The sequence below is a fragment of the Anser anser genome, assembly GCF_964211835.1.
Source record: "Anser anser genome assembly, chromosome: 2".
Lineage (NCBI taxonomy): Eukaryota > Metazoa > Chordata > Aves > Anseriformes > Anatidae > Anser > Anser anser.
In genome coordinates this window covers 64,611,922-64,623,998 of record NC_139721.1, presented here as the reverse complement: position 1 = coordinate 64,623,998, position 12,077 = coordinate 64,611,922, and the positions used below count along the sequence as shown (strand labels likewise).

General features: G+C 39.9%; 1 protein-coding gene across 1 annotated transcript in view; it reads right to left on the bottom strand.

Annotated features, from left to right (window-relative positions):
* Window positions 1–10,587, bottom strand: part of LOC310894465 (uncharacterized protein) — a 33,358-nt gene extending 22,771 nt beyond the window's left edge. The window contains exons 1-4 of the mRNA XM_083824585.1: window positions 10,399–10,587; window positions 9,980–10,063; window positions 8,979–9,047; window positions 3,386–3,419 (exon numbers count right to left, since the gene is read on the bottom strand). Of these exons, the coding sequence (XP_083680711.1) occupies window positions 3,386–3,419; window positions 8,979–9,047; window positions 9,980–10,054 (178 nt within the window). The 5' untranslated portion in view covers window positions 10,055–10,063; window positions 10,399–10,587. The remainder of the gene's footprint in view (window positions 1–3,385; window positions 3,420–8,978; window positions 9,048–9,979; window positions 10,064–10,398) is intronic.
* Between the last annotated feature and the right edge of the window lie 1,490 nt (window positions 10,588–12,077).

Sequence of the window (12,077 nt, the reverse complement as noted above, 5' to 3'; positions counted from 1 at the left end):
GAAAGAAATGCTTAATCTCCTTCCTGATGCCTGAACATAGAAGTGCAACTGCCTCAACTAGAGCTAAAAGAAGCCTTCCATCTGTTCAATTACTGCTGTATGAAAAAAATCACAACTGAACTTCATGTACTTACTGAGCTTTGATTTAACTTAGTGAAGTCTTAAGACTTCAGTATCTTCCCTTCCCACATCATCCGTTGAGACTGTCTTCTAAACTTCTTGAGAGCAGGCAGAAAAAACACAACCAGAAACCAAGTTCTTGTCGCCACAAAAATAATTTGTTGATAGCTTTGCCATATGGAAATTTGAATGATATCCAGATGTCCTTCTTACAAGAAAGTGGTACTTCTCCAACCACAAGCATCTGTAAACAGACTCATTTCCTGACTTCACTGACTTTAAAGGCAACGAGATTGTACAGTTAAACAGTCAGGTTAGTCACGCTCCCCACTGCTGGAAATACTCAGCATCCAAATAATTGTGGGTTTTTTGTTTTTGTAATTTTGGTTTGTGAATGATACCAGTACTGGTCTTGCTCTCCCTGATGAGAAAGGAAATTTTTTTAAATTCCACAGCAAGGAAGAAATTGCTTATGCTGTTGTAGTATGTTTTAAGTATGCCAAACTTCATCTTCTGAAGTACCCACTCTTCTTTGGACAGTGCACATTTCAGATACCTGTCAGATTTTGCCCCAAGTGATTTCCAAGAAAACTCATCCTTTACTTGGACAATATCCATGCCTTTTTACGCCTGGTCCTTCAAACTCCACCGTGAACATGCTGCCACATTTCACTTTCACTGGAGTGTTTGATAACACAAACATTAGAATAGCACCAGAGACCCAACAGCAATAAGAGCAACCCATGAGTTTATATCCTGATGTCACACAGGACTCATTTTACACAGCACATGTAAATTAATATCCATGCTTATTCAAAATACTACATAATTCCATAAACAAACTGTACACATTTGTTCATGCTTACTACATGTCTGCAAAGTCATTTAAAATGAAAAAAGCCAAGCATATTCGGAGTTTATTCTTATATCTCACTGACAGAACACCAATGGATTTCCTGGATCTAGCGACTCACAAGGGATAACTGTCACTGGTGATATGTACAAAACTTCTCAAACTCTCCCACAGACATTTTAAATAATTGTGCACTGTGGTCCCCAGCATCAAAACTGGATTGCCATCTTTGAAAAGTTCCTCAAGTGGAAAGCTTTTCTACCTTAAACAAAAACCCAACCTCCCCATCCCATCCCCAACACACAAAAAACAAACAAAACCACACACCCCTGAAACATACAATTAAGCTTCACAAAGCTACTTTTTGGCCTTCTTTGGACAAGTAAACCATGACGATGGCTTACAAGTTGGCTTCCCATGTCTGGATCTTCAGTGAAGTAGAATTCAAGATGGATAAAGCAGAATAGGGAGACATGAGTATTCATACTATTGATTTCATATTAAAAGTAAAAAGATGTTGGTAGCTTCAACATGATCACTGAGATTCAGAACCTTCTGGATGAAATAAAACTTACAAGGCTTCTGCCATGCAGTATCCTGCGATGCTGGGACTCCTCCAAAATTTAACTCTAGCTTGTTTACCAAAGTTTCACATCAAGATTCTCCTCTTTAATAATCAGGAACTTGAACCTCTCTTCCAGTTCCACAAGACAGTCATAAGATTTTGACCTGTGACATTTCTGGGAATGCAGTGGTTGTAATGACCGTATGTTCTTACCCTGAAACTTCCCTGGAATGCTGAGCTTGCAGCACATGTAGCAGTATCATTTTCTAAAGCCATAGGTCTTTGCAACAGACTCTTGTATTCCACCACTCTTTCTACTGTCTTCCTTCTCTACTGTCTTGCTGCCACTCCTTCTGTCCTTGCTTTCAAATCTCAATTTGTCCCATGCACTCTTTGCACCACTCCTCCAAAACACGATGTTATGGTCTTGAAGCAGGAACCTCTTCGAGAATCAAGTTTGCAAGATTACATTCAGTGGTACTACTTTTAATAACCATTTCCAATGAGGAATACCAAAATAGGTGTAGGAACCCATTTTTGACTAGAAGCATTGGCCTGTGGCCAAACAAATCTGTTGCTGCTGAGGTATAGAAACAATTCTAGACTGCTCATATCCACTGAAGAGACCTCTGTGCTTTCAGAACTTTTGCAGTTCTGAAAAGGAGCTGCATTACCAGTATTTCTAAAAACTGAAGATCTGCACGCAATGCTCATGTCTGCTGGGGCAGAGTGTCTCATAACTGCTCACACACTTGAATGATGTCTTGCACTGATATCCTGTTTTCAGCACCAAGCCACCAGAGCAGCTAACGAAGCCCAGTCTCTTAGAAAATAGACTGACCGGTGTTTTTTCTGTGTTGCTTTCCCATGTTGATTCCTCAGGGTGCAGGTGGTGAGCTCAGCCTGCAACACTTCCCTCAGTAGAAGACTGACATCACTCTTCTCTGTGCAGACATGCATTTTCAGGAACCCTTGATTAACCTGGTTCAAGAGATACTGGGCAGCAAACAAAGCCAGAATGTGTTTCTGTAAGCCTTGTTTCTTAGAAGAACACGCTGAAAATACAAACTAGAAATGAGAGGCTCATTTCTTGTGATGACTGACAGTAAGTCCCTCTTGCTTTATAATCTTCAAATTGTTTTCAAGCCAGTACTCCCATGTACGCCAGTGTTCTCTTGCTTGCAGTACTTTCAAAATCTTGTAAATCAGTGTTTTTACATCATTCCATGTCCACTGTGAGCAAGTTACATCCCAAGTTTCCAGTCTTTTACCATTACTCTTATTTCCCACGGGCACATGACAGTCTGGATGCATGTTCTCAGCTTACGGGGATGAGATACCCCAACAACTCAGTTTACATTCAATAGGTCTTTGCTACTCCAAGTCCACACTACAATAAAGAAAGGCATAACATTCCTGTGATGCAGCTAGGCAAATTCAGCACAGGTAGAGCAGCGGCTGCAACAGTGCTATGTTAGCCTACCCGCGTAGGTGCTTAGTATACTGCCTGAAGCTTAGCAGTGAGTGCATGAAGCTGACAAACAAGTGGAAGACAGTTTAGCCTGGGAAGGTAAGAAACAAATACTGACTATCCATCCCTCTGCTAAATAGATATACAAATATTTAGATGTGGAAAGGCATAATTGAAGCTTCATGCTCTAAAACATTTCTTTATTCAATTGTTCATTAGATAAGTATCTCAGGAGATTGTTCAGCATATAAAGAAAAATACAGCTACAGACAGATCTGGCAAATGCAAATAACTGAACTACTGGAAAAGCAACACATTAAAACCCCCAAGCAATATCCATACTAAGAGGCTGGAAAGAATAAAGTGTTATACTTACAATAGACAGTCTTGGGTCTCAGGGCTTTTTCTTTCTTTAATTATGAAGATGCAAGTCATCCCAAAATAAAATAAGAAAAAGAAATTAATGTGCTGCATGATTTGAAGGAAAAACCCCTGTACTTCCTGAATGAAGCCTTTGCAGACAAGTTACAATACAGGCCAAAGTTTCCATTATCAGATAGGAAAAATTAGAGCCTTTATGATTTTCTGCAAGAGCTGGAAGTACTGCCAGAACTATACTTACAGCTAAGGTTAATTTCAAGAAAGCCTTGGTATTAAGTTTTAAGAGATGATTATGGCTTGAAACATGTCAAGGATGCCAGACAAAACCTTAATTTTTGCATGGCTGCAGCTTGTAAAGTTCCTAAAGTTCAAAAAAAACGTAGTTCCAACAACAACCAAGAAAAAAAAGGAAAAATAGGCTAACAAAGAACAGCTCCACCACCATATAGGGTGGATTTGGATAAACCTCCAGACAAGCCAAGTCTCCTGGAAGTTTATTCATATCATGAAGAACAGGAAAAGCAGCTTTCATCAACTGAATTCAGGACAGATCACTTTTGGAAGCATCTCAGAAAAAGAAGAACTTAGTTTTCCATTTCAAAACCTGGCTAAAACCAACAGTGACGCATTTGGAGACCTTTCTGGCAAATAAACACAAACTTCCCATTTAAAAGAATGAAAAGAAGTGTCATCCTTCCACCAGAAGGACAGTTGTTTGCTTATGAGCACTCCATGGATTTGAGTGCTATATTTTCAGCATTCAGTGCTGTGGAAGAGACATTGCAAGTCAGTGTAACAGTTCAGTAACAAGTAAGACTGACACAATAGGTGTTTGTTCAGGAAGCCAAATAGTTGTTCTTCCATGGTAGTTTTAAAATGGAAGTCACCTAAGTGCCAGTATCATCACAGGTAAGTGGGTGGTGGTGTATGAACTCAGCAGGATTTTGTAAGCTTGGAATACAGGCAGTCTGCCTGGTAGTCATCCTGCCAAGAGTGTTTCTACTGTGTACAAAGCCTCCTGTCATTCTACTCCAGTTTTACAGTAAACAGCTGCTAATACCTAGCATTTCACAGACATGTAGAAAATATCAGAAACTGTGGGCTGCCATTAAAAAAAGTTTTTCTTCCTGACCATTTTTAGACAATTCAGATTGCACTTGGATTACTGCTTTAACATTCAAAGTGTTGATCCACAGCTAAGACTGATACATCCACTTATGATGTTTTCTTAAGACTACTTAAAAAAAAGATAAGCAGAAAACAAAAAAAGTAAAACTACCTCAGGAATAAAGATTCTTACACATTTGGTAAGAAACTTATTCTCTGCCCTAGGCCATATGTCACAAGCAAGTTACAACAGCTGTTTTTGAGCTAAGACTGTAAAAAGTTAGCATAACTTTTAACAAAGTGTCTAACTTTGAGAAGCCACAACTCAAAAACTGCTGTCTCTCAGGGTTCAAACCTTCCAGGTGCAGTTCTCAAAGAGATACTTCTTAAATTACTTTTCACACATTTCAAGTTCACAGGTTACCTAACAAAACACTGTTTCACAGTTGTATAAGCATCATTTACTTCTTCCTAAACATACATATTTCAGAAATCACAAACTAGGTATTAGCAACCTATACACTGGAATTATTTATTCCATTTCTTAAAGTGTGAGGTTGACACAAATGTAAAGAGCTCTACATTTTAAGCTAGTTAGTAATATGAAGATAAGCTACAGAGCAGAACAGCATACTAAACACTTCTGGAGGCAGAATGTAATCAATATAATGGCACAGCAAGTTGCCAGTATCTGAAACTTAACTATGTTACCACAAGTATCAAAACAAGTGTCCAACTGAAGTGTTCTTCCAAGCACAGGTGATTTTAATGTCATATCAAAGGAGAGGTTAAGTTGTTTGTACTTCAGATTATTTTCAACCACCATTTCTGATGTACAGTGTTTTCTGACCAGCTTACCATAATCACTGAAAGTAACATTCAGCCGTTCTCAAAGTTGATAATAACAAGCCAGTTCCCGATTCCAATTTTTAAAGAGCTAACAAGTATATAAAAATACATGATTGCTATTGTTTATGTCAACCCCCCCCCCCCCCAAAATAGCCATTCAGCAACAAAACCATGAAGCCCATCTGTATGTAACTATGCAAAGGTCACAAGACATTCAACATGAGATACACACAGCCTTGCACTGTGGCCATCCCCATCTGGGTTTTTACATCAGTACTTCTTACAGGATTTAGGCCTCAAATTATCAGCACTAGAAAAATTAGATGAGCAATCCACTTACTACTCTAAAACTCCAGCTCAAGGACACAAACTGCCATCTTCATCAACACTGGTATCAGGGAGAAATGCAAACCCTTGGCACAACAACAAAAACAACACTCAATTATAGAAACTAAGTGAACTCTAAAGAGAAGTAGACCATATGGAATTAAGTTATCTAACATTTTGTAAATTAAGCAAAGACATTAGAACTAGCATGTTTGAGCTTCATATATCATTGAAATCAAACAGAAATAACTCGATCCTTCCCATTAGATTACTGATCTACTATTCAACTAAAGCAACTACTCAGACCTTTTAGGAAAAAGCTGCTAGATTTTCACAGCAAAGTACAAATGGAAAAGGCTTCGAATAAGAAAACCCCAATCTAATAACAAACTAAAAGTCATTATAGACATTTACTCAAAAGACCTGAAAGTTGCTTCTACTTTTTTTTGAAGTCATTCATTTTATTCCTACCCCTCCAAATCCACCACACATCAATCCAGTAGGTTATAGAGCATCTAGACTGCAGAGACTAAAGACAAGTGAAAATTCACTATTGTAAGAAAAAAATTCACTATTGTAAGAAATTGTAAGAACACTGACTTGGCTTCATGTACCAAGTTATTACCTTCCAATACAGTCAAAGGAATTCCACCGGGCTTTCGGTACAGGCTTACTCTATCTTAGTTTTGGATGCAACAAAATATTCTGGGTGAAAATAAGAAGAAAGCTTCTGTCTGACTGAGTAGGATGCCTATACTGCTACAAAAGGATTGTGGTTTTCCTGTCTGCTACTTACATTTTCCCTTCCTGCAGCATTCCCTTTAATAGGAGCATTTACACTGTCAGTTCAAACACCCAGACTGAGAATCAGTACAGAATCTTCCTAAAACAACCTCTAAATGATCAAAAGCAACATTCCTGGAGTCTTATTAAATGACAACTGTGGCACACATGAATTAGATTTCAAAATAAGTCTTTATTATTTGTTTAGACAATGCTTACTAATAAAAATCTCCCTGGCTTTATACAAGCAGTGCATTCAATACCAGTCACCTAAGAGGCATGCTGAGATTTAGAAAGATGCTGCTGCTTAAGCAACCAGAATGTAAAATTCATTTGGAGTCAGCAGTACTGGTATACAGGTGAGCAAACCAGCCAACATACAGAGGTAAAACATGGAAGTATGGAGAAGTAACCTAGATAAATGTCTCATGTATCTATCCAAACCCCAGAATAACTAAATAGCATGGCTAACAAAACAAGACAACCCCAGAATAACTAAATAACATGGCTAACAAAACAAGACAACAGTGTACAGAATCAACAGAAGTATCCCTGAAAATCTGCAGAAGTTAAGCTTCACTAGTGCAGCTGCTCAAAGTAACGTACTTCACTTGGAACAGCTATGGGAGATGTAGGCCAATAAGATTCATCTCACACGTGGCAAGTGTTTCTATTTGTTTCTTGGATTTTTTCCCCACAGTGACTGTCTTCCTAATGAAGCATTGCGTCTTTTGTTTTTTAAAGTTTCTCTAGCAGTTGACAAACAAAGTACCTTCACCATAGCCATTTTAAAAATTGTTTATCTGAAAGTCATCTGACAAAAGTCAAAAAATAGCTGGTTTGGCTAGTGTTGTGATTTAGGTGGAGAACTACCTCTCTTTGCTGTGTTGTCAGGCCATCCTGTGGTATTACTCTGAACAATTTTGAAGAATTACTCTGGTAAGGAACACCAAACACTGTTCTTTACCAATGCCTAGCCTGTATCTTAAAATGAAGATAAGCTCAGGACTTTTATAGTTACTTCAAACTTGGTGATATGAGAACTTCTTTGGGTATCTCAAGGAATTCTGACCTTCTGCCATCAAAATATACAGTGAAGTTGAAGCAAGGAATTAAGAGTAGTTGAAAACAACGATGGGATCTTGGAGCCTTATTCCTACAGAAATACTGTCACATGACTTATCAGGACCCCACACCAGCACTAACATCTAACCCCAAATAGCAGCCCAGTTTTCAACTTGTAAACTGATAGTGAGCAAGCATCTGGCAACCCATCATTAGCTCAATAAAGCTCAAAAACCAGCCTAGCACACACTGATTTCCAGGAACAGAACAGAAGGCAAACAACATGCAGATTTGCAGGGAACATTTTCACTAGTTTTTCCACTTTAAAGGGGAAAAACAGCAATAATTCAATTGCTGTGAGGGTTAGCTAAGAAATAAAAAGAAGCAACCACAAAACCAAAAGACCCTCTTGCATCAGCAAGAACATTTGGCAGGATATGAAAAATACTCAGTACTGTGCACTTCTATTGGATCACTAAAGAACTCTACAACTGAATCCTGGGAAAAGCGTTTGGAGAGCCACTGACTAGAAGTGTCAGCAGCATTAAAGCAATCAGCAAGCAGGTAAGGACATACTATTAATCAGTCTTGAAAACCAATCAGTGGGGAGATGCCCTTAATCTACAAAAAGGGGCACCCAAATACTTAAAAACATCGCAGTTAGGCTTTATAGTGTTCCAGGAAGAATAAAATTAATGAAGTGTCATGAGGAAAAAGAGCAGATATTTAAGTACCACAATGCCACCATTGATGACAGCAATAATAAGTAACAGGAAAGAACAGACAAATGAGTATGCCTCAACTTCTTAGACTGAGAATGTGGAGTTTTACAAAGACGGCTGTCAGCCAAACAACAGTCAGAAGTTCAGTCAAACAGCATTTGTAAGAGCCCTTTTTCTCAATACATCCTCACAGAACACCAGTAATTTACGCAAAACAGAAGGACAGGCACTAAAACAGGAAGCTGCTATTGTGATGCTCTAAACAAGAGAAACCATGACTTGGTAGTTAAGGTTACACAGCTCCTGTACAAAATGTTAGTATAGAGTAACAGCTGTTCTAAAGTACAAACTCCAGGCAAGACGGTTTTCTTCAGAGTACAAACAAATTATGTAGACTTGGAAAATCAAGCAGTACTTCCATCAACTATCCCCCAAATGGGGGTTTGCATTCTTTAAGCATCTGTGACTTCTGATTAATTCACAAAAATCAATTTCAGTTAACACGAATTTACCTTTACAGTCACTGCTAACATTGCAAATTACATGCTGAACAAAACAGAGCTGACATGCCAACCAAAAAATATTTTTCTTGGGAGTTTAAGCAAACAGCTATTACAGATCCACTAAGCAAGTTAGAGAAGCACTTGAATACACGTGAAAACAGCTACTGAGTTTTGCAAGAACCCCAGATTTAAGATTAAATTCACATATAGGCATAACATGGAAAAAGGTTACCTTTCTATGTTTTGCACCACGATAGTGCGACTGAAGACTTATAGAACTCATGCACGGAACTTTACAAACCTAAAGAGAGAAATTGAAAGCACATCTTCAGTTACACTGTGGATATTCTGTAGCCAGCAAGTTGTATGAATTGGAAATATACCCACTTTTACAGCAAAATTCTCAAGATCTTCAACTTAAACAGTACAGTTCGCATGACATTAGCGGCATAGCACTAAGATGACCAGAAACAGTGTGCGAACTTGTTCAAATGATACTTGAACGCATACTGAAATATAGCAGGTGGTATAAGAGCCTACCCTTCCCCTCCTACCTCCACTAGCTGGATTTAGTTGCCTGAGCTCCCCCAGGCAACAAAAAGGGATGCTCATACATGATCTCATACACGATTAGAAAATAATAGAAACACAACTACATCCCAGAGTAACTGCAACTCCATTCATTGTTATACCAACAGGAAAAGAAAAAGCATAGGAAGTCATCTGCATTTCATTAGGATGCACAGACCATCACAATTTTACAGGATACAGATCCACAATTTTTACCATCTTTAATTATCAAAAGGCAATGACTAACACAGGCTAGTATTGTCAGTGTTCTTGACATACCTTCCCACAAGTTTACTGCACCAGAAAAAAAAGTCACTACTACAACAACTCATGATATACAGAAACTTAAGTTCTGACACAAAGAAGCATCCTTTAAAGATTAAAGAGCCTTTAAGACCTACCATAAGAAATAGCTAACAGAGATTTAAGACAGCAGGAGTTAAGAACCACCATACTACACTTGTGACTACCTAAAAACAAACTGAATTCACAACACCAGACAAGCGACTGGCCAAGTTACTCTTCGGCATTAACAGCTTCTCTCACAAGCTTGCCACGCTGCAGCTGGATTAGATCTGCCCATCCTCCTCAGAGCATGATTTTTCATGCCTTAAGCCTGCGTTTCAATATACATTCTGAAAAGCCACCAAGAAAAGCACTCACTTCACAATAATATATTTTTTTTTCAGGTTCCGGCTTGGCATCTTCTGGCTTAACATCTTCAGTCACGGCGCTCATCCTGCAAAACTGGTTCAGCGCACACAATAAAAGAAAGAGCTACAATAAATATAAATATTGTTTATAAGCCACGCTTCAGCGAACAATCGGGGCTAGGAGCCATCCGTGCCTTGGTCAGATGAATCCGGCAAAGGAAAGGGTTTTTTTTTATTCCTTCCCCCCCCTCCCCGCGTTTGTGAGAAATAAATAACGTCCTGCCCCACTGGGTCGTCTCCCTCGAACCGTTCAAGTAGAAAGAACAAAATAAAATTTATTTTTTTTTTAAAAAAAAGGAAAATAAAGGAAGGAGAGGACAGGGCGTGGCCCCCCGGGCTCCCTCCCTCCCTCCGAGGCGGCGGCGGTACCTCAGCGGCAGGACCCCGGCCCCGCTGCCGAGCCGCGTCCCCACAGCGGGCCGGCCCCGGCCGGTAACGACCCCCAACGGCCGCCGGCACAGCGTCACTTCCGCTTCCTGCCCGCGCACTGAAGAGAAGCACGGACACAGGCAGCGCGCGCCGGAGCCGTTTAACGGCCGAGCCGCCCGCCTCAGCCAATCAGAGCGCAGGGCGGCTGCGCGCGCGGCCCCGTTGCCTCCTCCCCCCCCCCCCCCCCCCCCCCCCCCCGTTCCCCTCAGCCCTCCCCGCCCGACCCGTGAGGGGCGTGAAGGGGCACAAACACTCGTCAGGGCTTCGCTTTAAATGCAAATTTTCAGTTATTTCTTTATTTATTTCCAACTGTTTTAACTTTACGCGTCCGGCTGGTAATAAATGTAAAATATAATTTAAGAAATACACGGGAAAGGTCCCTCTAAAAGCAGACTGAGAAAACAGTACAAAACAAACAAACAAAAAAGAACCCCCCCCCCAAAAAAAAAAAACACACAGAAAAGTGCACCTGTTTTAACAAAATTCCAAAATATAAAATCCACATTTTTACTGCCTGCTTTTACTTAGCCCGCTACAGATAGGTCTCGGAGTCTATGGTAACTGTATACAAAGCAGCATGGTTGATATGGGTCCCACTACAGGTTAACAAAAGTGTTTCCCTTCCTGGCTATGATTTCTCAGGAGCCGTCCAATTTGCTTCCCCGAAGCGAGCGGTTAGGGTGTCGTGTGCCGAAATTTTTGCCAGCCTTAAAACTAAGCGGCGAGCCTGCCCGAGTTGTGGGCAAACCACACACGTTACGTGCACGAATCGGTAGGATTTTGTGCTGTGCTCGTGCAACTATGTTGTTCCCTTAATCTTTGGGATTGAGCAATACCCATTTTTCAGGTAAAAAACTAAAGCAGTTAGGCCAGAAATGCTGGCAGGTCTCCGTGCACTTTTTGTTTAATCTTGTCCTCCACCGTTTTGGTTTAGGAGGAGCCAAGAACGGCATTCTTAATAGCAGGTTTTGATACCAGGTTGTGCACTTTTTTTTTGAGACAAATCGCATTATTTGTACTGATGATTTTCATGGGCATTTCTTTAACAGTCAGAAGCCTTGATACAAAGTCACATTAAACCCCTTGATAATTCTTTGCAGTTCTGACCTCAGAACCTAAAAGAGACTCATTGGAAACGCTGCACTGTACATTTTCAACAATGCTTCCATACTCTTCTTTTAAAAAATTACGTATTAAAAGTGCAACTGCACAGTCAAAGAATAAATGCACATAGGAAAAATTAAAAAAAAAAAATTAAAAAATGAGAGGAGCAAAAAAAGGAGAAAGCAGGCTCCTTCATCTTTGAAAAGAGACCAGGTCTGAACACAAAAAGAATTGGCGGTATATACTTACAGTCTTAAACTGCTGGTGGTAGCTCACAGCTTCTTGGCAATAGAGCCGCCTGAATAGAGTACGATTCCCCAGCAAAGGGACTTTTTTCTGTTTTATGAGATGTAATTACACTAAGACTTCTGCCCGTACCTTTGTCTCATTCAAAGGGAGCAGGGGAAGAAACAGGGCATTGCACTTCTGCATAACATTGTTCTTTTGGCAAAACTTTTAAAGTATGCCTGAGTAAAAATAAAGCTATGGAGGCAGAAAGCAGAACGGGTGGAGGC